The sequence below is a fragment of the Chiloscyllium plagiosum genome, unplaced genomic scaffold (genome assembly GCF_037043375.1).
Source record: "Chiloscyllium plagiosum isolate Xiang-an unplaced genomic scaffold, Cpla_swu_hap1 HiC_scaffold_22, whole genome shotgun sequence".
In the NCBI taxonomy this organism is placed as follows: Eukaryota; Metazoa; Chordata; class Chondrichthyes; order Orectolobiformes; family Hemiscylliidae; genus Chiloscyllium; species Chiloscyllium plagiosum.
Window position 1 is genome coordinate 35513652 of NW_028270160.1, and position 26656 is coordinate 35540307.

General features: G+C 38.8%; 1 protein-coding gene across 1 annotated transcript in view; it reads left to right on the forward strand.

Annotated features, from left to right (window-relative positions):
* The window catches only part of dock1 (dedicator of cytokinesis 1), a 592086-nt gene that overhangs the window by 535657 nt on the left and 29773 nt on the right, over positions 1 to 26656 (forward strand). Inside the window, exons 45-47 of the mRNA XM_087998957.1 lie at positions 1686 to 1862; positions 2279 to 2362; positions 16610 to 16747. Of these exons, the coding sequence (XP_087855083.1) occupies positions 1686 to 1862; positions 2279 to 2362; positions 16610 to 16747 (399 nt within the window). The remainder of the gene's footprint in view (positions 1 to 1685; positions 1863 to 2278; positions 2363 to 16609; positions 16748 to 26656) is intronic.

Here is a 26656-nt window from a genome sequence, read left to right on the forward strand (position 1 = left end):
AACCCTATAGAATTCAACTGAGTGACAGTTTGCCAACCTGAAAATGGTCCATTTATCCAAACACTCTTCCCTGTTAGTCAATTCTGTACCATGCTAACGCATCAAGTTGTGCAGGAACCTTTTATGTGGCATCTTACAAGAGTTCTCTAAATCTGAATACACTAGATCTACATGTTCCCCTTTACCTTTGTTACATTCTTAAAGAATATGTTCACGGAATAACAGTATCAGTATTAAATTGGATTGCAGTGTCCAAAGTCCGCATATTGCAAGGGTGCTCTCTCTTGTCTGATAACTCCTCAAACTTCAATACAAAATTATCTAGCCAAAGATTCAGCATTCAAAAACATGAATAGTGTGAACTAGCAATGGTCATCCACTAGTTACCTAATTAAGTGTAGAATAAAAGCTTGGATATTATTTGTTCAAAACAAGGTGCATTTGTAACATTGAGCTAGTTTCAATTGCTGTTAAACAAACAATATCACAGACATTAAAATTTAATGTTTATAAGTTAGCATATGGAATTTCATTTTTCTTATTTTACTTATCGATAAATTTGTTTTTTGACACATCTTTTGCTTTTGTTTCTCAGTCCATTTTTCTATCCCTCTCTCCATTTTACTTTTTTAATATGGTCTTACAATAAATTTATTATTCAATTATACATTTCCTGGTTTGCACTCTGCAGGCCATAATAGCATTCACTATTCTGTTCTCCTGCATCCAATTCTATGTGGATAATAGTCCACTGTATTGGACTCTGAAGGATCATAATGTACCCATGAGAAGTCTATGTCAACATAAAAAACGCGATGTGTCATATATTTGCAATTGAGTCCAAAATCCAGGCCATTCTGTGCTTTCAATATTTGTTTGTGTTGGCTATAATGACATTATGCAGTTTCATATTTTTAATATTTTACTGACAGTTGTAAAACTGAGTCATAGTTGGTCTGAAATCCAAGATTATACATAGGAAGATTTTCATCATCCAAGGAGTAATTTTATAACAATGCATAAAAAAAGTGTTTAATTTCATCCAGTTTACCAGTATAAGGGGCCCTGGATTTGCAAATGTCTAATGAACTCTAGTACTTAAGAATGTGATCTCATACAAGGATGTATTAATATTAATTTTAAAGGTTGGACATACGAACATTTTTTGATATTTGTGAACAGTTATTTTATATTGTCCTCCAACTTATATTGTCCCAAGTTCCAACTGTACAAATGGATTTGCCAACAGACTCGAGCAGAACCGGGTTGTAACCCAGGGAGTTGCCTGCATGTACTTGTAGGCACTAGTCTTAGACTGGTAAATTCTAAGAAAAATCACTGAGAGAAAGATAACCCTCTAGAATTTGCATAATACAGAACAGCAACATTCTCATTACGTATTTACTAAAGTATTTCAGGCCATGGGATTATGAACCACTTGAGTCCTGAATCATCTTAGCAGTTTTTACATCATAAACATATTACTGCTAATTGGTAATTGTGGGAAAGATTAAAAAAACTGAATAGCAAAATATTTTGTCAACTTGAATAAAATGTTTTGATATATAATTATCTGAGTGCAGACCAAAATATCAGAATTCTTTCAAATAATAATTATAACAAGTAGAGAAGTCCTAGTTTGAATGCTATTTTTTTATATATGTTATATATATATATCTTTGCAGGTCGAGATAAGTCCTTTGGAGAACGCAATTGAGACAATGCAGTTAACAAATGAGAAGATCAGCAACATGGTTCAACAACACATGAATGATCCAAGTCTGCCCATTAACCCTCTGTCCATGCTGCTGAATGGAATTGTCGATCCTGCAGTGATGGGGGGTTTCGCCAATTATGAAAAGGTTTGTTCATTAATTCTTTTTTCTCCCTTTTGTGTTTAACAATACTGATCGAAAAATTATGAAACTTTTTTAAATTGCTATATTTTTGAAAAACAAGATTAATGTTAAGATGATCAAAGCTATTGATTAATAATTTTTCACTGGTACTTAGCTAGTTTTAGCAAGGTCATGGATAAATTAATCCCCATCTCAACATATTTTCTCTATATACAATACCCGTTAGAAATTCTTCATTGAATGTTTAGTAAAAGTAACGAGAAGTTTGATCCCCACCACCATGACCAATCAATCATACATTTACAATCATTGTAGTACCACTTCCAGGTATGCTAGGTCCATAATGAAAACGCTACTTAAAAACAGATTTTCAATTGTTTTTAATAAAACTGCTTCAACTTGTTTTGTTTTGATGATAGGCATTCTTTACGGAAAAATACATGCAAGAACACACTGAAGACCTTGAGAAGATCGAAAATCTGAAGGACCTCATAGCCTGGCAGGTAAATTCTCTTTGATTTTAACATGAGATGTTGCTTGTCTGAAAGGAGTAAACCAACATCATCTGGTTCAGAAAATTAGAATTACATTTTTCCTGGTTAAAAAGGTTGTCTTCATTTTATCAGACAGAATAAATATCTGAAGATCATGAGTGGAATAGTGACACAGAAATATTAGTAGATAATTTCACATGAGACTACTTTTTCTCTGTCAGTGTTTTATTTTTTCACATCATAACCTGCAAATTCATTCGTAACCTGTTACACTTCAGTAATGTCAGTAACAAAATGGAAGAAAGGTTATCTAAAATGGACTGAATTTCAGCTAAACGCCCTTTTTCTAGAGATTTAGAAACTATTTTGGAAAACAAACTAATTATTTTAAAATGCCAACCGATTATGATATTTATTGACTAAAAGAAATCTGCCATCTGTCCAAATTAGTGGGATATATAAAAAGTTCTGTTTGTCGATATGTTTATTTATACGTTAACATTATTAGTGTGATTCAAAATGCTTCACTGATTCTTCATCATGTGTCTCAAGTTGTGTGGAGCATTTCAGTTCTTAAGAATGATCGTACCTTCCCAATAGCGATGCAATAATTGTCTTTAGCAATAAATAGCTGTAAATGAAAAGTTAGTGCATAACAACAAAAACACAAATTACTGGAAAAACTTAGCAGATCTGGCAGCATCTGTGGAGAGAAAGCAGAGTTAACATTTCGGATCCAGTGGCCATTCTTCAGAATTGATAGTATCTCGGAATAGGTTAGTATTTATGCAGAAATTGGGGATGGGGGGGCGGAATAGATGAAGATAGGGCCCAAAGAGAGAGAAAAACAGTTGGATAGAGAAAGGAGTGGGTAGGGGTCAGCCTGAGAGAATGAATAGCTGCTAATGGGGCTAGCTGGCAATGGGTTGTTGTGGTAGCAGCATATGTATTGACAAGGCCTGGTGTGTGGGGATTGGGGTAAGAACATGGGAGAAAGTGCTCAAGCCCTAAAATTGTTGAATTCGATACTGAATCCAGAAGGCTACGGAGTTCCCAAGTGGAAAATGAGATGCTGTTCTTCCAGCTTGTGCTGAGCTTCACTGGAGCACTGCAGGAAACCTGAGACAGAGATGTTTTTCAGTGAATACGGGGGGGTGTTGAAGTGACAGGCAACTGGAAGATCAGGTCATTTCTGAAAACAGAACATATGTGTTCTGCAAAGTGGTCATCCAGTCTACACTTCATTTCCCCAATGTAGAGGAGACCACGTTGTGAGTAGCAAATACAATAGACTAGAATGGGTAAAGTGCAGATAAAGCACTGCTTCATTTGGGTGTTGTGCCTCGGGCCTTAGATACTGAGGAGGAAGGAAGTAAATGGTCAAATGTTAAATGTTCTGCAATTGCAGGGTAAGGTGCTGTGGAGAAGTATTGTGAGAGAAGGCAGAGTGGACCAGGGTGTTCCAGATCAAATGGTCCTGGTGAAAGGCTGACAAGGAAGGGGAGGAGAATATGTGCTTGGTGGTGGCATCTCACTAGAGGTGACGGAAATGGTGGCAAATGATCATATGGATGTGGATGCTGGCAGGATGCTTGGGGGATCTCTTGCTGTTGTGAGAGGGAAGAGAGGGATGAGAGAGGGCTGATATGTGGGAGATGGATTGGACACAGCTGAGGTCCCTGTTATCCTTGGTGCTGGGGAATCCTCAGTTGAGGAAGAAGGTGGACATTTTAAGAGGCCGTCTTGTCGAAATTGGCATCTTCTGGACAGATGCAACAGTGACGGAGGAGCTGGGAAAATGGAATAGAGTCTTTACAGAAAGCAGGTGTGAGGGTGGAAAAGCACAGCAGGTCAGGCAGCATCCGAAGAGCAGAATTGACATTTTGGGCATAAGCCCTTCATCCGTGAGGATACATAGTCAAGTATACTCTGGGGATCAATGGATTTGTAGTGGATATTGGCAGCCAGCCTATCGGCAAAAATAAGAACAAAAATATTGAGGAGTGGAAGGGAGGAGTCAGAGATGGACCTGGTGAAGGTGGCAGTGGGTTAGGAATTGGAAGCGAGATGGATAAACTTTTTCAATTCTTCCGAAAGAGGAAAGCAGCACCCATGAGGCCATTGATATACTGGAGGAAGAATTGGGGGTGGGAACTGGAATAGGACTGGAACATGGAATATTCCACTTGCCCCACAAAGAGACACTTGTAACTGGGACCCACGTGGGTACCCACAGCTACACTTTGACCTAAAGAAAGTGAGAGGAGTTAAAAGAGAAGTTTTTCAGAGTGAATCAGGCAGAGGAGGAAAGTGGGGACCATTCAGCCCTTATTTTCCAGGAAGAAGTGGAGAGCCCTCAGACCATCCTGATGGGGGATGGATGTGTAAACAGATTGCACATCCATGGTAAAGAGGAGGCGCTGGAGCCCACAAACTGCAAATTCTAAAAGCAACGTAAAATATGAAAGGAATCGTGTGGGAATGTAAGTAGCGAGGAACTGGACAAGAGGAGAGAGAAAAAACGAGTTGAGTTTTGAGGAAGAGTTCTGTGGGGCAGGAGCAGGCTGACGCAATGGGTCTGCCTAGGCAATCCTGTTTGTGGACTTTGGGAAAGATATAGAAGCAAACTGTACAGGGTTCAAGGACTATGATCTTGGAGGCAGTTGGGGAAGATCACCAGATGAAATGAGGTTCCTGACCCTTGTGGACACAGTATCCTGTGTTCCATGGTGGAGTCGTGGTCCTGGAAACTGTCTGGCCAAACTCCTGATCAGTAAGTATCTTATCATTACTTAGTAAACCATGATATTAATTTCTTTTTCCCATTTTTACAATCAGCTCTGCAGACAATTGATCTATTCCAGCAGTTTTTTCATTTTGTATCTCATTCATTGCTGTTTATATCTGAGTCACTAGTATTTATGTGCGGTCTAATGAATTCAACATCAATATTGCTTTCTTCTAATGCAGTCTTCTCATGTTTTCACCCTGTATGCGTATAGCTCCAAGGACCTAGGTTCAATTCCACCCTTGGGTGATTGTCTGTGTGGAGATTGCACATTCTCCCGGTGTCTGTGTGTTTTTTCCATGGCTGCTCCGGTCTGTGTGGGTTTTCCATGGGTGCTCCGGTTTCCTCCTACAGTCCAAAGATGTGAAGTTAGGTGGATTGGCCATGCTAAATTGCCCATAGTGTTCAGTGATGTCCAGGTTAGGTCCATTAGCCATGGGAAATATAGGGTTACAGGGATAGGGTAGAGAGATGGGTCTGGGAGGGATGCTGTTTGGAGGGTCAGTGTAGACCTGTTAGGCCAACTGGCCTGCTTCCACACTGTAGGGATTCTATGGATTCTGTAGAGCTCTTCAATATGCTCCTTCCATTTTTATGCTTTTTTTTGTTAGTGTTTGTTAATTGAAAACCTTTCTGATTCTTTTTGTTATTTTCTACCCTTTGTACTGCATGCCCTTAATCTCCTTTCTTGTTGTATAAGGAAGGTTTACTTTTCCTAGCTAATTCAATCTTTGAGTGTGGTACACTGCTCTTTAAAGGTGTTCTCATTCCTTTTCTCCAGTTAACTCATTATTAAAATGTCTATTTTGCAATATGCCTTCAGTATTAATGTTCTCCCTTTTTTTCCATCCTTACATTCTTTGGAATATTGTCATATTGACTTTTTTTTCTCTAAAATCCCAATGCAGTGTTCCCCTCTTTCCTTGATTCATTCTTTAATCTTTATTCATTCATTCATGCTGGTGATATCCCTTTCTTTTCTAACTACTGCTTATTTTCTTCACTTACGAATTCTTAATTTGCTTTTTGCAATCTGGGTGCCACCGTTTTCTGCAGATTCTTTGACAGTCAGAATATTTCAACTTTTACATTTCCATTTTGACTGACAATTAGTATCATTACGAAAAGAGAAGGCTTTAAAGGTAGAATAGCCTTCTGGAATGGTTGCTGAAAGTGACCCTTAAAACAGTTTAATCAAATTAATCAACTATGCCAAAAAAATGTTTAAAGTTCAGAAGATCCACTATGTGTTAGAATATTTTTCAGCACCCTGAAGTATTTCAAAAGAATGAAAGGATTGTACCATTAACAACAATAATTTTGGACACCGTGTGGAGAATCGTGTTCTTAGCCGATCTTGTCTGGCCAACATGGGCAATGAAATTTACGATGTGTTGGTGTTGGACTGGGGTGGACAAAGTTAAAAACCACATAACACCAGGTTATAGTCCAACAGGTTTATTTGGAAGCACTAGCTTTCAGAGTGCTGCTCCTTCATCCGGTGGCAAGTGAGGCAGGATTATAAGACTTGGAAATGGTTCATTTTGCCCACAAGATCTGAACTAGTGTTTATGCTCCACACGAATGTTGTCCCCACTTCGTTTTATCTTACCTTATCAATATCTTCTTCAGTTTAAATTCACCTTAAATGCATTTAACTGTCAGAAAAAGAGTTTCTTTTGAACTTCTTATTGGATTTATTACAGTTTTGGGGATTGTCTAAAAAATACACAATTATAAATTAAAACACTTAAGGAAAGTTTGGAACTGAAAAGTGTTCATTCTTCGAGAGACTAGGCTAATCTTATGTCAATTAATATTTATTAGAAGAACTGAATGAACGTCTGATCGGGGACATGATTAACATTATAACAAAAAACACAACTAAATGTGTTATGTAGTGTGCGGGTTTGTAAGCTAATTGACCATGGAAATGTTATAAGATGGAAGGATGTTTTCGCACTGACCACTTCTGGATGTTTGAGGGTGGTGTATGCCACCACTGTTCTTATGTTTTGGCTTTAGGTTACGATGGTAGTTTGAATGCCAATCTGCATTTTTGAAAAGAATGCCACTGACTTTAGATGAGTGTCCCTGCTGTCTACCATTTAAAATTTGGAGTTAGCCAATCTGTTGCAAAGAACTAGTGTGCAGTCTTGAGGTACAGTTTAACTTCTGTTCCTTTCTGATTTCCACCTGGTTAGGGGATGTTAAAGCTGAGGCCCAAACCATTGGTGGGTGGCATGGTGTCTCAGTAGTTAGCACTGCTGCCTCTCAGCGCCAGAGACCCAAGATTCAATTCCAACCTTGGGCAACTATGTGGAGTTTGCAGGTAAAACTCCCCGTGTCTACGTGGGTTTCCTCTTGTGCTCCGGTTTCCTCCTGAAATCCAAAGATGTGCAGGTCAGGTAAATTGGTCATGCTAAAATTGCCCATAGTATTCAGGGATGTGTAGGTTAGGTGCATTAGTTCGGGTTAAATGTAGAGTAATAGGGGAATCGGTCTGGGTGGTTTACTCCCTGGAAGGTCAGTGTGGACTTGTAGGGCAGACTGGCCTGTTTCCACACTGTAGGGATTCTGTGATTCTATCTGAGCACTTTTGGGACAAGCAGAACCTGAAGTCTGAAGCTACTGTACTTTAATATAAAAGGGTAATGGCAGGCAATATTGTGAATTGCACTATCCCTAATGCATTGATATTGCATTATTGGAGAATGTAGTCAAAATTGGATGTCAAAATCAACCCAAGAAAAGGTAGCTACATTTGCTTATGAAACAGTCTTATGCTTGTGGAAATTGAATTGCACTGTGCACAATGTCGTCTACCCAGTAGTGAGCACTAAACATTTATGCTATATCAGAGTTATTGAGATTGTCCAGTGGTTTTGCACATACCATGATTTGAATCAAGAATGGATTTCAGCTACAAAAGCTGTCTTCACAATGAATAAAGTTCTGTCATTACACAGTTCAATCTTTTTTTGTGTGCGTGGGAGAGTTTCTGACCTTTTAATATAGCGTTTAAAAACATATTTGGTTTATCCCTGCAGCTGTACAAATCTGCACAAAGCTCCTTCCACACATCTCAATTGGCCTATTTGCCATCTACCCACGCATTGTTCCATGCCCTTAGTCATGCAAGAGAATACTAGTGGGGCACAACCTCCCACTTGTCACCAAACCATTTTCCAAAAGTATGTGAAATAAAGATTTGCCCATGTGTTGTGATTTCTTGGACTTTCAGATTGAGAGAAATAAAAACATGACCTATAAAATAAAATCTTGATCAAAAAAAAATCCACAAAAATCATGCTGTTGACATTTTTTTCTAAATGCCAATCAATCAGCTATTTAAAAAACAAATTAAAATGGAAGAATATTTTACAAAGAAGATTTGCTGAAGTGGTCATTACTATTGTATACATTTTATCAAATGCTTCAGAGGATCTGGTTACTGTAGTATTAACAATAATATTATTAAGATCTCTGATAAAGAACATGAAAGGCAGCCCATGGACCTGAGAATTCTGAGGGAAAAGGTTCAGTTTTGGCTTTACTAAGATTCTTGAGGTTTAGTAGTGATTTGAAGAGTTGCCTAACATTCAAATACATGGAGGGAGATAATTTTCTCGATCTTTCTTTTAGTTCTAGTTTCAGGGGATGTGTCTGGCACTGGCAAGGCCAGCATTTGCTGCCCATTCTTAATTTCCTTTGAGAAGGTGAACTGCCTTCTTGAACCACGTTAAAAATCACACACCGGGTTATAGTCCAACAGGTTAATTTGGATGTTCTAGCTCGAGGAGCGCTGTTCCTACCTGATGGAGAAGCAGCCCTCCAAAATATAGTACTTCCAAATAAACCTGTGGACTATATCCTGGTGCTGTGTGATTTTTAACTTTGTCCACCCCAGTCCAACACCAACACCTCCACACCATGGCTTCTTGAATCACGGCAATCAATATGATGGAGGTGTACCCACAGTGTTGTAAAGGAGGGAGTTCCAGCATTTTGCTCCAGTAACAATTAAGAATCAACAATATAGTTCTAAGTCAGGATAGTGTGTACTTAGAGAATGGGGGATATCTCACATGTGATGATGTTCCCATTGTATCTGGTGTCCTTGTTCCTAGAAGTCACTGGTTGCATAGGTTCTATTGCAGGGCTTATAAGTTACTGCATTGCATCTTGTAGGTAGTACACACTATTGCTACTATGTCTTCAGTGGAAGGAATTATTGTTTAATTTTGTGCATCGAGTGCCAGTCAAGTGGGCAGTTTTGGCCAGAATGGTGTCAAGATTGCTGATTGTTCTTAGAGCTGCCCTACTGCAATCACATGGTGATTAATCAAATTCACTCCTGTCATGTGCCTTGTCGGTGGTGGGCAGGTATTCAGTATTCAGGAAGTGAGTTACTTGCCTCAGAATTCCTGATTTCTGACCTGTCATAGTAGCAAAAACATTGGTGCAGCTTGTTTAGTTTAGTTTTTGGTCAGTGGCAACCATCACGATTGTGTGGGATTCTGTGATGGTAATACTGTTGACTATCAAAGAGTGAGGGTTAGATTCTTTCTTGTTGGACATAGTCATTACCTGGCATTTATATGGTGCAAATGATATCTGCCAATTATCAGTTCAAGTCTGAATGTTGTCTTACTATTTATGGACATACGGCTTCAAAGTCTCCTGTTTTGATGAGGTGTGAATGGTACAGAATGTTGTGTGGTTATCAGTGAACATCCCCACTTCTGACTTCATGGTGGAGAAAATGTCATTAATGAAAAAGCCAAAAGGTGGTAAGGCCCAGGAAAACTTGAAGTCCTGCAGCTGTGTCCTAGGACAGAAATGATTGACCACCACCACAACCATCTTCATGCATGCTCGGTATGACTGAAAGCTGTGGGGAATTTTCTCCTGTTGATTTTCAGTTTATTTAGGACCCAAACCTAAGCCTAACTTTGAAATTAATCCTTGTCAAATTAAATATTTTTACTTTGCTTCTTGCCTTTTTCCATAGTTGATCTAAAACTTACGACACTATTATTATTGCTCCCTAAATATCTCCTTATTGACATTTGCAGCAGAACTTAGTTGAAGTGAAAGGGATTCTATTCAAGTAAAGAGTATCAGCAGAATCTCTTGGCTCCATTGCAGGGGAATTGCAACACAATTTAAGTTCAAGCAGCTATCTACCTCGGTAGTGTCAGGCCTCCCACTTGATCAAGTCCTTGGTTGCGCAGAAACCCTACCACAAGAGTTGCAGCAATCAGAGGCCAATAGCTCCCGATTTCTGATAGTGCCACTGTGGTGGTAGTTGTAGATTGTAGTGCACTGAGGCTTTCACCAAGAATCACCACTGGATTCCTGGCCACAGCAAGTGTTGGTGGAATGTGATTTGTCGGTAGGGGATTGTATGCAAACCGCCAGAACCTGATCCGGAAGTGCCTCCATCCTTACTGAATCTGTAACATATATATTGAGAAAACTCTCCTAAATGTATTTAAGAAATGCCTCTTCTCTCTACAGTATTAGTACTAGTTGATATTTAGGATAACTAAAGGCCTGTTTATACTAATATAGTCCTTGCACCTCTCTATATTTTCCCTGAAAATGTGTAGCTGTATTTGTAGGGGTGCCACGATGGCTCAGTGGTTAGCACTGCTGCCTCATAGCGCCAGGGACCCGTGTTCAATTCCCGACTCGGGCAACTGTCTGTGTGGAGTTTGCACATTCTCCCCATGTCTGCATGGGTTTCCTCCGGGTGCTCCAGTTTTCTCCCACAGTCCAAAGATGTGCAGGTCAGGTGAATTGGCCATGCTAAATTGCCCGTAGTGTTAGGTCAATTAGTCAGGGGTAATTGTCGGGGAATGGGTCTGGGTGGATTGCTCTTTGGAGGGTCGTTGTGGACTTGTTGGGCCGAAGGGCCTGTTTCCACACTGTAGGGAATCTAATCTAATATCTTTCCCACAAGTTGGTGACTTAAACAATACATCCATTAGTGTAATAGCGCCTCCAATGTTTCTTAATTTTAGTAAAATTAATTCTATCCTTATCCCAGCAGGACATCCATTCTGTTTAATGCTTTAATATTCTTTTTAATGCTGCCAACCCTTCTCCTTCCTTTCCTTATGTCTAGAAATATTCAGTACCCAATTGTTCCTTATTATTGCGACATCATATTCACATATAGATATTTGTGCTTGCAGTTCAACAATTTGTATTTTATCACACTCCAGGCATTTAGATACAAACACTGTATGTATGGTCTAGATCTTTCAATATGTCCTTTGTGTATTATTGTAATTATTATTTTCTGATGCTAGTCCTAAATAACTTATTAAATCCTTTGTGCACCTTATTTATCCTTTCTAATGCCACATCCTGACTCCTAAACCTGCAATTTGTCTAACCCAGCCCAACAACACGAGCAAACCACTTAATCCTGGCCTTGTAGAGAAGGCAAGGCTGGTTTACAAGGAAGATCTGATGGATGGAGGAGATCTAGGCTTCACCTTCCACTCCACCAACCTCTGTACACGTAGCATCACCTTTAGCCATTTCCAACACCACCAGAGATGTATTTCCCTCTCCACCCCTCTCTGCTTTCCATAAAGACCATTACCTCCACGACTCCCTTATCAGGTCCATGCCCCTCGCAAATCCTGCACCCACACCTCCCCACACACCTCAGTCCAAGGCCCCAGAGAAGCCGACCACATCCATCAGAGTTTTACCTGCAATTCCACACATGTCACTTACTGTATCAGTAGCTCCCGATGCGGTCTCCTCTACATTGGGATGCCTACTTGCAGAGCACTTCAGAGAACATCTCTGGGACACCTGCACCAACCAACCCCACTGCCCCATCACCAAACACTTCAACTTCCTCTCCCACTCCACCAACAACATGTAGGTTCTCGGCCTCCTCCATCACCACTCCTTAACCACTCGAGGCAGAATACCTCATCTTCCGCCTCAGGACCCTGCAACCCCATGGCAAAAATGTGGATTTCACCAGTTTCTTCATTTCCCCTCCCTCCAGCTTATCCTAGTGCCTACCTTCCAACTCGGCACATCCTCATGACCTGTCCTATCTGTCCATCTTCCTTCCCACCTATCCACTCCACCCTCCTCTCCGACCTACCATCATTACCCACAACTCCATCAACCTATCACACTCTCAGCTACCTTCCCCCCCCCCCCCCCCCCCCCCCCAACTCATCCCCCGCCCCCCTGTTTATCTCTCAACCCCCTCGGCTGTGCTTTTGCCCGAAATGTCGATTCTCCTACTCCTTGGATGCTGCCTGACCTGCTGTGCTTTTCCAGCACCATACTCCTGAGATCTAGACCCTTAAGAGGCATCAGAAAGGTCTGGGTGGGAAACAACACACTTCAACTCAATGTCTTTGCAAACTACTACCCCATCTCTAACTCCCTTTTCCCTCTAAAAGTCTTGAACGTGATGTTATACATGTGCACACCTATTATTCCTGGAATTCCATCCATGATTTTCTCCAATCAGCTTTTGCCCTACCACAGTAGCAAAGTGGCCCTCAACTAGTCTCAAGTGAGATCCTAAGCTTTGACAAAATTAACTACTCTATTCATTTTTATTAACTACTCCTGTTCATTCTTCTCAGCCTGCCTGTATCCTTTGACATACCTTTGTATTGCCATTCAGCTGAATGGAACTGCACTCACTTGTTTTCTTTCCTATCTCAACGCTGGAGAGTTTTCCTGCTGCATTTGTCAATTCAAGTGTGTTCATAGGCCTATTTGTAGTTACTCAATTTTTCATTCACATATTGCTCCTTGCTAAAGTTAAAGCACTTGTTTTTACATGTAACAACTTCTAGCTCTATCTCACCACCACCTTATGACCTCTCTGCTGTTGCTAAATTGTTACACAAACTTTGTGAAATGTAGTAATGGTTGGGTTGAAATGTTGTCCAATTAAACATTGGTGCTGGGGAAGTCCATGATCAGAAGTCATGGTGGGGACATGCTAGGAGCAGTACCAGCAATACCTAAAAATAAGGTGTTAACCAAGTGACACTGCAGCACAAGACTGCTTGCATTGTAAACAGCAAAAGCAAATCTCACAACTAACAGATCGTAGCTGTGCAGTCCTGTTACGTACAGGAATCCAGTGTGGTGAATCCACTAGTGGGCTATTAAGCACTAAGAGGAGACTCCAGTAACATTGTCATCCTTTACATTGAGGAAGCTAAGCACATCATTGCAAAAAACAACACTAAAGCATTTGCAATCATTTTCCACCAGAAGTGCCGACTGGATAAATCATGTTTGCTTCCTCATGAGGTTCTCAGCGTCAGCCGATTCAGTTTACTCCATGTGAAATCTAGAAATGTTTGATAGCACTGAATTCCGCAAAGACTAGGGGCTTTAACAGTATTCAAGCAGAGGTCCTGACAACTTGTGCTCCTCAAAATTGGCAGAAAAATCTAACAGATTAATGGGCTTCCTTTGAAGAGGAGGAAATGGTTCCTGTGCAGTTGAGAGACATTCCCATGAGAGGCAACGGCAGGGAAACCAAAGCCGCATGAAGGAGGATAGTAAGTTGAAGTAGAAATTGTTTCACTGATGTCAGGTTGATAGTATAAGTAAGAATAAGGCTCACCACAGACAGTTCTGAAGGAAGTGAAAAGACAAGTTAAAGCAACAAAGAGAGAGCATGAGAAGAGGATGCTACGAACATAAAGAGAAATCTAAAACTTTACAAAATAAAAGAACATACTGTTCTAGTTAATGGGAGGGTTAAACCATGAACACAATTAGCAAGCAAATTTATTTGCAAACTTCGTGTCTTTTTTGTGTAGAAGTTACAAAGAATGGGATACTATTCCCATTGTTGATGGGAGAGAGTTGTGATCTTTTCTGTAGTGTACGGTATAAATGACCTACTGTGTTAGTATTCAGGTCTGGCAGCATCTGTGGAGAGACATTTCAGGTCCAGTGACCTTTCATCAGAACTGATGAGCTGCAGGCAGAGATATCTACATAAGAATATGATGTTGCAATCATAAGAGAGCCATGGGTACTGAATATCGCTCATGAAGAGTTTCATAGTTTATGGTTTTATTTTAGTGTTTCGGTAGTGTTGCTTTTAATTTGAGTTACAATAAAAGTCTTAAAACTTTTATTGTGATACTTTAAGCCATTCTTTGGACTTTTGAATTCTTGTTTTATCAGTCTGTCCAAGGAATGTGACACTATTGTTGAAGAATTCAGTGTTAGTTGCATAACAGTAGCTGGTGTCAAAAATGAAAATATTGCATTGGAGTTGTAAAAACATTTCACTGAAGTTGAAGTTATAGTACTTTAATGTGAGTGTATTATTGTGTTGAACTTTGCAGTAGGGAGTATTTGGTGATAGGACTGGATGCAGTCAACTGAAAAATGGACAGAATTTGCTATACTATAATCATTTGCTTGAGCATACAATTCATTTCTTCACTTAACATTTAACTTAAAAAGTGTAAAGACACAAAAACCAACACACTGCACACAACTAAAATACATTATGTGAATTTATTTCACTATAAGCCAGCAATGCAGTTAAAATACAAATTTGTTTTCAGGCATGAAAGGAATACTTCCATGACAAGAATTCAGAACAATAGGCTTAAAATAACTTACAGAAATCCAGTGAAATATATACCTTGTAATGCATATCCCTTTGCCAAGAATGAGAGTGAAAAGAGAACCACTCAGATTTAATTAATAAAAACTAAACATTTTAGTTTCTTGTATTATATATATGAATAGAGATCAATAATTAAGCAGCTTGGTTTGCTTAAGCCTGAATATTAGAGAGGTTAAAAACAAGTGGTAATACATTAATCTGAACTAACTGGTTTTTAAAAGTTGGAAAGATAATTAAAATGCAGCAAATAGGTGCCTAGAAATATTTGTTTTGTATTGATATGAATAACATTGTAGAGAAATTGACAGAAAAGGTTTAAAATAGACATGTGTTGGAAAACATACAGTTTTATCCCTACAGGTGATGATTTATGGCTGATAATATTGACAGTTCGAGTTGACCGATATTATTAAGTTTATAATCAATCCTGTTTACAGGTTGAACTAGTGTTCTCTGAACAGCTATCCTGTTTGACCATGAACTGTTTTTTCCATTCTGACAACTGCTGTATTGCCAAAACCACCGGTTTCCACCTCCATGTCATTGCATGTCTATATTCATACCTCAACTTTGAAATCTTTATTCACATCATCCTATGAAAGCTTCATTTATCTCAGCATTCTCTTTGCTGGCTCCTGGAACTCTACCCCATTCATTCTATTTTTATCTAAAACACATTGGTATAGAGCTTCCTCTTTAGATGCAAATGCAAGGCGTGCAGTTAAAGTGGGGCAGCACATTAGCTGACAGCATCAGGGACCCAGCTTTAATTCCAACTGTGAGTGGAGTTTGCACACTCCCCATGTTTGCGTGGGTTTCCGCTGGGTACTCCAGTTTCCTCCCACCAAAGATGTGCAAGTTAGGTAGATTGGCCATGCTAAATTCCCCATAGTTTTCAGGAATGTGTAGATTAAATGCATTAGCCATGGGAAATGCAGGTTATAGGGTAGAGGGATGGGATTGGGTAGAATGCTGTTCGGCTGCCCGGTACGGACTTGTGCAAAATGGCCTGTTTCCACATTCTGGGGGTTCTACGATTCTATGCACTAGTTTGCTGAAGTGAAGTTAGATTTGTACTTCTTTGGTAATCACAAATATAAAATCTTTTCCATGAACCAGTGCCTGAGGACAGTGCAACAACATAGTTGTATTATATATGTGTGGAGAGAGAAACAGTGTTACTGTTTTGAGTTCTATGGCTCCTTGGAACTGAAGGGAGATAGAAATACAACGGGTTTTATATTGTTGCAAAGACAGATTACATTGTGTCTGAAAGTAAAAACATGAAGCCAACCAAAAAGAAAATGCTTGCTGTCCCGAACTTGAAGTGTTACAATTAAGCCCAACTTCAGCTCATAAATACTGTCCCCACTTTTTGATTTTATTTTGCCAAATGCCAACCTTTTTCATGCTTTTACTTTCAGATAGAATTAGTCTTTATTCTACAATTAATAAATACTCTGGATCAATCCTTTGTTTCTTTATTACTATCATTACCACAACCTGTGCCTTTGTTCCCATGACATCTTTGTCCCTAATGTTTCTCACCCTCCAACCTAACTCTAACCATCATTTTAACCTCTCCATAAACACTGCAAGGGCTATTGAGTTTCACCAATATTTTGTTTCTAATGCATTAAACTTGGATCTTTCCTGGTATTTTTCAATACTTCTTATAAGTTCCCTCACAATTCTCTTATTTCCTACAGTGTTTTGAGAGATTGGTTATGTGAAAGGAGATGTACAGGTGTAAGTTATTGATGTGGAACAATGACATCATTGTGCATTTTTAAAAATCATTTAGATCCCATTCTTGAACGAAGGCGTACGAATTCATGGTGAGAAAGTAACTGAAGCATTGAGACCCTTCCATGAGAGATTGGAAACCTGTTTCAAAGAATTAAAAGAAAAAGTGGAGAAACAATATGGAGTCAAATCATGTGTACGTATTATTTTTTGATATATATCATAGATGAAGATGGTCCACTGAAGCTTTTCTCTCAGTTTTCACTCTGAGGCAGAGACATCAGTGTGTCAATAAAAGATCTTTAATCTGAAATGTTAACTGTTCCTCTTTCCACAGGTGCTGCAAGACCTGCTGAGTATCTCTAGCTTTTATTCTCTCTATTTCAGATTTCCAGCATTCACAGCATTTTGCATCATTCCATTTCTTGGTTCTTTAAACATTGAGATAAGTAATAAAACTGTAAGACAAGCTAACTTGTTTTGTTCATAGTTCGTGCTGCCTCAGTTAGTTCAGCTACTTCCTTGCTGAGCTCATTGAGCTTTGAAACAACACAGAGTAGTAATTTGCCTAGTGATTGACTTCCTATGGGCAAGTGCCTCACTGTTCCACATGTCTTCATAGTGAGTCATTGTAACTGAAGAATCACTGTGTGATGGCTAATAGGTTCAAATTGATATTAACCTGTTAGATGTAACATACTATTGCATCAACACAAAGGCCTCTTGGCATTTAACAAGCTTTTGTTTGACCCACCAAGAATATGTCTTTAGTAATTGTTGCTATCTTAGTCTGCCAGATATGTAAGTTAAAGTTAATGGGTAGAGATCATTTCAAAGTTTAAAGTGCAAGCAATCCAAAAAAGGAAGCTATGTGGTTAACATGCCTCACAACATTTCTGCTTTTTCCCAAGAAATCAGGATATCCCAGACTACTATTTCCCTCAATGACAAAAGACTACCATTGAATCTCCTCCTACCATTGTGGCCTTTGATAATACTCCCTCTTCCGGACCAGACTTGATCACCATTGGGTTTACCCTCTGTTCTGTTCTCTGAGATTCCTCTCTTCTGGCATCCACCCAATGATCTCTTACACTCCTAGTAAACCTATCCTATGTATACTACTTACTATCATTGGCTTCAACACTTCAAAAAGTGTGGTGCTGGGAAAGCACAGCCGATCAGACAGCATCTGAAGAGCAGATGAGTCGATGTTTCGAACATAAGATCTTCATCAGGAATTCCTCATTATGCTCGAAACGTCAACTCTCCTGCTCCTTGGATGTTGCCTCACTGGCTTTGCTTTTCCAGCACCACATGTTCTGACTGTGCTCTCCAGCATCTGCAGTCCTCACTTTCTCCTCCTTCAACACTTCAAGCAGATTTCCTGCCTGAAACAGCCCACCATACATCCTGCCAGAGTGAGCAAGACCTCCACAGAAACTTATGTAAAGGAACTTTGCAGCAAAATTCCAGAGGACATTCATGAAACCCACTCTTCTGAACTCTTCTTCCTCTCACCACTTCCCAGTCTGCCATCACTCAGCTGTGGCTGGGTCCCTTGCTGCTGATGCCATGCTTCTCCCCAAATATCTTGCCTGCAATATAACAGTCGCCAGTAACTCCCAGACAGGGATGCACACTTTCCAGACCGTGGTCCTTCGTCCCTGGGAAGGTCCACAGCTGACTCTAAGAAAGTGGGCTTTCCTAGTGGAGGTGACACTAAGGGTCTCACCAGCTCTCTAACTAATATGCAATACCCCTTGGTTACGAGGTATATTACACACAGGTGCAGCATGAAAAGTCATCAATCATACTTTGCAAAACAAAAAGCAGCTACTGCTAATCATGAATGAAAAAGACATTTAACCCACATACAAAGTACTTAATAATTGAAATATCTGTAAATCTCCCCGATCTGTAGTCTATTGTTGTTTTCCCTGCATTGTACATGCTAGAAGGTTTAATTTTCACCGTACTCTGGGTCTTAGCCTGACTGCACCTGTGTGCAGACAAAAACAAATGGCAGCAGCAACAAGAGAAAACTGAAAGGTTTTTCTTTCTGATTGCATCATGTTATTTGGAATGAAATTATTTTGTGTCAAAGTGAAGAATACCAATGTTCACATTATGGTTAGAAAAAAATTAAATAAGATGCATTGATTTTGAACATTGACACTGCAATTAATGTTTCAATCCATCATAACAAATTACCATCACTTTAACATCTATAAGGTATTTAGATTCAGTGTGTGATACTTATAAGCCAGATGGAATCTTGTTCCAAAATATATAGTTTTATTTTACTTAAAGAAACAGCAACCAGGCATAAAATTAAAATATACAAAGCATTTACTTATTAAAGCAATTATACAGTGACTAAGTTCTGGGCATACAATTTGATAAATGCTGCAAAATATCAAGGTGATCAGATTCAAAATAGCTCTGTATAATTTGAGAGGGTCCATTTTCACTCCCAAATATATTCTAACATCTATGATCCCATCAGTTATGTTTGTTGTTTCTTCCTGTGCAACCATCTGTTCTTTTCTGAAGTAACCTGCACCATTCACTAACTTTCCAGATCTGCCATATCAAAAAGTATAACAAGAATTCCTGGTGTTTGCTTACATAATATGCTCCTAGGCTGTGCTTGATTTCACAAGATTTCAGACATTGTCTGATTAAATTGTAACATTCATGTATTCAACATTGTTCTAAAGTTGAAGCTTTAGGAAACCTGACAAAACACACTACTTAGATGTTAATAGTTGGAAATAAAACACTGCAAAAAAATCTACATGTTGTAAATGTAAACCTAAACGAACATTAGCAAGAGTTAAATTCACTGAGAGAACTCAGGAGCAGAATTTCATTCATGTATATAATTGTTATAAACAGAAGCAAGTTTTTTTGGGTGGGAGGACATGAAAGTAAGAAATAAAATGCTTACATCTTAAAGCAAGATACTTCAAATTCATAATGGACAAAAGTGAAAAAAAACCATAAACAGAAAAACATACATTAGGAAATAATCCTAGCAATCAGAAAGAAATGACAGGTCACTGGTGTGATCCAAACCTCCTTCAGCAATGAAAAGCTAAAGATGGTCAAGCACTTTAATGGATTCATGAAAATACAAAGCTGGGATGGAGAATAAAAAGCAAACACAATATGAGATTTTAGGAAGGGAACCAGAAATGTTACATGATGTGATATATTAAAAATTCACATTGTGTTTAAAGTTTTATATTATACGAATAATGTAGTATTTGACCTAAAGTTCATTTGCAGTATTTTACTACCAGTTGTTCTATTGAGAGAGCTAAAAGAATGTATAAACTCAAACTCCGAGAGGCCCTAACAGCCCACCTGCTATCCTATTGGAGATCTAATACTTTCTGTTAAGGAATTTACTGCCTTTTGGACGACAGTGTTTCTGCTGTTTAGTGCTGCTTCATTATTTGTATAAAAATAGTTTCTCGACAGTTTCCAATAAATTGGCACGGGGTTGGTAACCAGAAGACAGCTATAATAATTTCAAATAAAGGTAGGCAAAAGGGAGGAGTTTTATAACGGAGCTGTTAAATTTTACTTGAAAGAATAATAGTAGCGAATTAGGTGGTAATGAATCAAAGGGAATTGGATGTGAACTTGAAAAGTAAAATTTGCAGAGTAATGGGGGAAAAGCTGGGCCATTGGTGACTCTTTGAGATCGCAAGGCACTGTGGACTAAATTGATCCCCTCTGATTTTGCAGACACTAGAATATGATCATAATGAGAGGTTTTAAGATCTGTCTTCACTTTTCCAATGCATATATTCCTCCAAAGAAATTTGATCCCCAGTCTCCCAACTTTCAATCCATCAGCCTGTACTCTAATCCCCAATGTCCAGTCTATTTCTTGCAATATTCTGAAATCCAGCTTCCTATTCTTTATACCAGCCTCTGATCACCAGTCACAGTAAGTATCACTGTTTATGTAGTTTTTCTTAATTGTTTGTTTAGGATCACAATCTAAGTGTTTGAACAACATTGGAACAAAATTAGGAGTATTATTTAATAACTATTTAATATTTATTTTCTAAGTGGTGAAGTAGAAAACACTTCAATTGTACTGTCCAAAGAATTCAAAAAGAGAGCATTTTAGATTCATGACACATAATCAGACATTTTTAACTAAGTCTTAATAGATATCGATGTTCATGAGTAAAATATGAGACCACTCAAGTTTGAGTATTCATAGTATTTTGAATTTATTTCACACATAACACATCCTTTTCTCAGTGAATGGTTTCCATACAAAGCCATAATTGAACGAGAAATGCAAATACATCTATAGATATCGTAAACAGCCTGACCCAGTTTTGCTCAATGACTTAATGTAATACTTTAATTTGTGCAAAATGTACTATTTCCCTACGACATACGGTGAAATAAAATCAATTAACACTGCATATATAGTCCCACGATATAGTCGTACTCAATCAAAATTTGTAATTTGATAATAGGTACTGTCTATCTGCAGTGATCTCTCGTAGCAATGGGGGAAAATATCTAACCAAAGCCAGCTACAAAATCCTAACTTGAGAACAGCATTAACTGTAGATAATAAGAAAGAGTTTCACCAGTCTGCAGGCAAAAGCAGTTTGGTCCTTCCTGAAAATCTTGGGTGAAAACTGTGGAAGCTGGAGTGAGCATATCTTTCAGATGATAACCCTCATTATGCAAATTAGAATGCAGTGATATAAATAGAGCCCAGATTGGCATTTTGAAAGATAATTAGACAGCATGTGTGCTCTGCATACTCCCAACAGTTATAGCTAAAGAGGATCCAAAATGGTAAGTGCAGTGTCATTTTTATGGGTTAGGAGTGCTGGAGTGCAAGATTAACCTAAGCTACTAACACCCAATATTCCCACCCCACCAGATCCACCTTGTGATACCTGGCAGGCTGCTCAGAGTTCACAACCTTGAGGGAGCCAAATAATGACGTAGTACACCACATCAGTTAGACAGCAATAACAAAAGTCCATCCCAGCATTACAAAAATGATAAAAGATACAAATAGACTGAGCAGGTTCTGTCAATTCATTTTAACATTTAAATATCTCAATGTTTTATTGCCTTTGTGCTATTGTCAGCAATATCTCTGAATCTAGATCTTGAGTTTGAGTCAATTGGCAGAATTTGATTAACTTAATGGTACAGGTTAATTATCCGGTACAAGACAGAAAAGCTACCTTAGAACACGTATTCTCTTTTCAGACAAGACAGTAAACTAAAGTCCAGTTTGCTTTTTCAAGTCTGTGTAAGAAATTTTTCAGTGCTATTTCTGATGTCATGGATAATATTCTATTTCAATAACTACACCAATGCAATTGTTCATTGTTCTTTATTTTGTGTATCCTGCTGCTGGATATATCTATTTAACAATGGCCAATACACTCAAGATAATTGACTAACTATGTACCTTTGAGACAACATAATATTGTTAAGCAGCTACATGAATGCAAATATTTAATTTCTTTTATGCATCTTCAGTTTTCTGTTTTCCATGCTGAACTATTGTCACAAATGATGGATGAAAAAATGTGAAGAGCTGTTAGCATCAAATCTTTGATCAGCTGCTACTGTGGCAATCGCTATTCATAGAGTACATTCATCAATAAATTATATATCCAAATTGCTGATTTAACCAATAATTTCAATCGTCAAAACAAAAGTTGGGATCTTAGCAGTGAGAATGGGAGGACCTGATCAAATGATCATCCCAAGTGAAAATTTAGTTTGTACACTTAAACAGGACACAATGTGGATCTAACCCACTGAAGCCAATGATGAGGAACCAAACTTGACACGCAACACATCATGTTGCTTTGCTCAACAAATGTAAGTTGTCAGATGCAAAGCTTCAATGAACCTCCTAAATTATATTTTCAAAAGTAGTAAGTTCCTAAATGTATTGACATGATCTGGAATGCAAGGCCTTACCTTTATAATTATGTTCTCATTCATCTGCGTTTTTTTCCCCAGATTAGAATTTCTATTATTGTCATTCTGTCACTAGTTATCTCATTAAATTTTGTTAATTGCTCAGGCACTTGCGTGTAGAGAAAGAAATACTTCTTAATACAAAACTCCTCCAGATCTTAAAAAAAATCACTTTTCACACTTTGAAAAAAGTTGCTTAAACAAGTCAACAGAACTTGAATTGGGAAAGGAGGAGCAATAGCATTTGGCCAGTCTTAACTGGAACTGCCACTGCACAGGTGCCAGTTCACTGGCATGCAGTAGACTTAGGTTAGATTCCCTACAGTATGGAACAGGCCCTTCGGCCCAACAAGTTCATACCGACTCTCCAAAGCATAACCCACCCAGACCCATTTCCCTCTGACTAATGCACCTAACACTATGGGCAATTTAATATGGCCAATTCACCTGACCTGCACGTCTTTGGACTGTGGGAGAAAACTGGAGTGCCCAAACAGACACAGGGAGAATGTGTAAACTCCACACAGTCAGTCACCCAAGGCTGGAATCAAACCTGGGACCCTGGTGCTGTGAGGCAGCAATGCTAACCACTGAGCCACCGTGCCGCCAGAAGTTTTCATCTGAACTTTTTGTTCTTACCAACTGTTCCTTGCAGCAGGTCACGACACTAATGGCCCCAATCTTTTTTTTCTGTATGTTATAAACTCAATACAATAAATATCAAATCGGGTAATACCACCACAATGATCTAGTTAGACACTTAACAGTATCACATGCTTTGTCGGAAATTATGTACTTTGGTCACTGTTCCAAATGACTTTCTGAACCTTTATAAACAGTTAAATTCACGTAACTGAAATGAAAATCTATCTACTTCTGTATTAAAAGATCTAAACTCTTAACATGGTATATTGTACATGTTAACCGCACCGCAAATAAGCAATGAGAAAGACTTAAGCCAGTCCAAACGTTCAACAGAATTGCATTCAGTTAAAGAATAAAAACTGAAAAGAAAGATCCATAGCTTACTAAAGATTTTCTGTTTCCCCAACTGCCCTTGAAAATTGCTGATGAGCTGCTGTCTTGAGGTACTGCAGCCCATCTGTTATGGCTAGAACCACAATGTCTTTAGGAAGGGAATTTAGAATGATGGAATATGGATATATTTCCAAGTCAGGATGGTGAGTAGGTTGGAGGGTAGCTTGCAAATGGCAGTGTTCCCACGTTTGTGTTGTCCTCGTCCTTCTGGATGGAGTGATCATGGGTTTAGGAGGTTCTATCTAAAGATCTTTGGCGAATTTTTGCAATGCACCTTATAGATAGTATAAACTATTACTATTGAGTGTCGGTGATGGAGGAAATGGCTATTTGTGAATACGGTACCAATTAAGCAGGCTGCTTTGTCCTAGTTGGTGTCATAAGTGTGGCTGGAGCTACACTCAACCAGGCAAGTGGGGAGTATTCCATTGCAACCCTACCTTGTAAATGGTGGAGATGCTTTGAGGAGTCAGGAGGTGAGTTGCTCACTGCAATATTCCTAGCCTCTGACCAACACTTGTAGTCACTGTAGCTTTATGGTGTGTCCAGTTGGTGTGCCACAAGGATCGGTTGAAATGAATAGTATTAGATTAAAAGGGAGAGGCTTATAATTTTGCAAAGAATAGTATTAAGTATAAAGATTGGGAATGTTTTAGAAACCTGCAAAACATCATTAAAATATTGACAAAAAGGGGAAAGAGGTAGAACGTGAGAGTAAACTAGCCAGGATTATAAAATCTCTCACAATCTTTCTTTATAAGAATGTTAAAAAGGAAACATGTAGCCACAATAAACAATAGTCCCTTAAAGCAAACAAGACAAGTATCATGGGGAATGAAGGTATTGCATAAATATTCAACAAATATCATGTGTCTGTCTTCACAGCTTAGAGCTTAACTTCATTGTAGTAATAAAGGTTAACATAAAGTCTAATAAGAATGGGGAATCTAATGTAATTAGCATCAACAGAAAAAATGCATTGGAAATACTTAAGGGAATAAAAGTCAGTAAATACCTAGGACCTTATCGCCTACAATGGCCTCAGGTTCTACAAAGTACAACTGCAGAGATAGTGGATGTACTGGTTGTGATTTCCCAAGTTTACCTAGATTCTGGTTCAGCCTACCAGATTGAAAATTAGAAATTGTAACCTCACTATTTCAGGAAGAAAGAAGAGAAAACAAAACAAGTAAAACAGGCCTGTAGTTGGCCTGACATCAAGAATTTGCTGGAATCTATTATTAGATACTTAACAATGCACTCAAGAAAAGCAAAGTATGATTACAACAAATTAACATGGTCTTATAAAAGGGAAAATCTGGTTGACAAATTTCTTTTAAGATTTTAAGAATAAGATCAGTAAAAAATAATATGTCTGAATTTCCCCAAAAAAATCAATAATGAGCCACACAAGGGCTGGCAAGCTGGCTCGGTGGTTAGCACAGCTGCCTCACAGCACTAGGTTCGATTCCAGGCTTGGGCGACTGTTGGTGTGGCATTTGCACATTATGCCCATGACCAATCCTATCATTGTAACCCTACATTTCTCATGGCTAGCCTGGACACTATGGGCAATTTAGCATGGCCAGTCTACCTAACCTTCAATGAGAAAGTGAGGACTGCAGATGCTGGAGATCAGAGCTGAAAATGTGTTGCTGGAAAAGCGCAGCAGGTCAGGCAGCATCCAAGGAACAGGAGAATCAGGAAGGGCTTATGCCCGAAACGTCGACACACTTTTCCAGCAACACATTTTCAGTCTACCTAACCTGCACATCTCTGGATTGGGCAAGGAAACCGGAGCACCCAGAGGAACCCCATGCAGAGAATGTGCAAACTCCACACAGTCACCCGAGGGTGGAATCTTGTTCAGGTCCCTGACACTGTGAGGCAGCAGTGCTAACCACTAAGTCACTGTGCTGCCTAAATGATTGGGAACAAGGTTACATGAAATCTAATGTTGGGAAGTATGAGATTATATTTGAATTTGTAAATGTTGATGTTCAGAAAACTTGGGAATATCAGTACATGGAACATCAAAAATTAGCATGCAGTTACAACAAGCAATTAGGAAAGCAAATGGCATATTGGCCTTTATTGCAAGGGACTTGGAGTCCAGTAATAAATATATCTTGCTGCAATTTTATGGGATTTTGGTGAGACCATGCCTGGGATATTCTGTGCAATTTTTGACTGTACATTTAAGGATGTACTTGCATTGAAGAAGTGTTGTGTGGAAGTTTATTATTCTATGACAGGGCAAGTAAATTGTTTTGTGTTCTCTAGAGTTTAGAAGCAAGGCACTCTCATTGAAACATTCAAGATTATGAAGGGAATTGACAGGGTCGATACTAAGACATTGTATCCCTTAGCTGGGGAATCCAAAACAAGAGGCCATTCAGTTAGGTCTGAGATTAGAAATTTCTTCACTCAAAGTGTTAGAAATCTTTGGAATTCTTCACCCAAGAAAGTTATTGATGCATCATCATTGGATATATTTAAGGCAATAATAAACAGGCCTTTGGTCTCTCAGGGACTCGAGGGATATGTGGAAAAAAGTGGCAAAGTGGATTGAAACCTAAGGTCAGCCATTACTGTTTTGAATGGCAGATCAGACTTGATTGGTCATAAGACCTTCTGCTCTTATTTCTTGTTCTTTACGTCACTGTTTTTCATATATATCTTTTAAATATAAAAGATTATATGTAAAATTGTCTGAAAATTATTTTATCTTTTTGAAATCCTTATTGCAACCAAAAAAAAGCAAATACCAACTTGACAGCAAGTGCGGAGGCGCTGGATGTATAATGTCATATACCAGTGCCATCTTGTCTCCTAATCCTCTTGCAAGGATCCTGCCTTGAAGTTTTCTTCCTCTCTCTACAAGAATCTCAGGGAATCCCTCTCCCACTGCAACTCCCAGGTCATTTCCTCTGCCCTGAAGCTCTTCAACCATGTCCTAAAACAGACTCGCTACCACAGCCACATTTGCTTCCTCAGTGCCTGCCTCTGTAAACCTATCACCTTCATCCTCACCCCCATTCACCCATTGTACTCTTTGTTACCTTCCCCGACC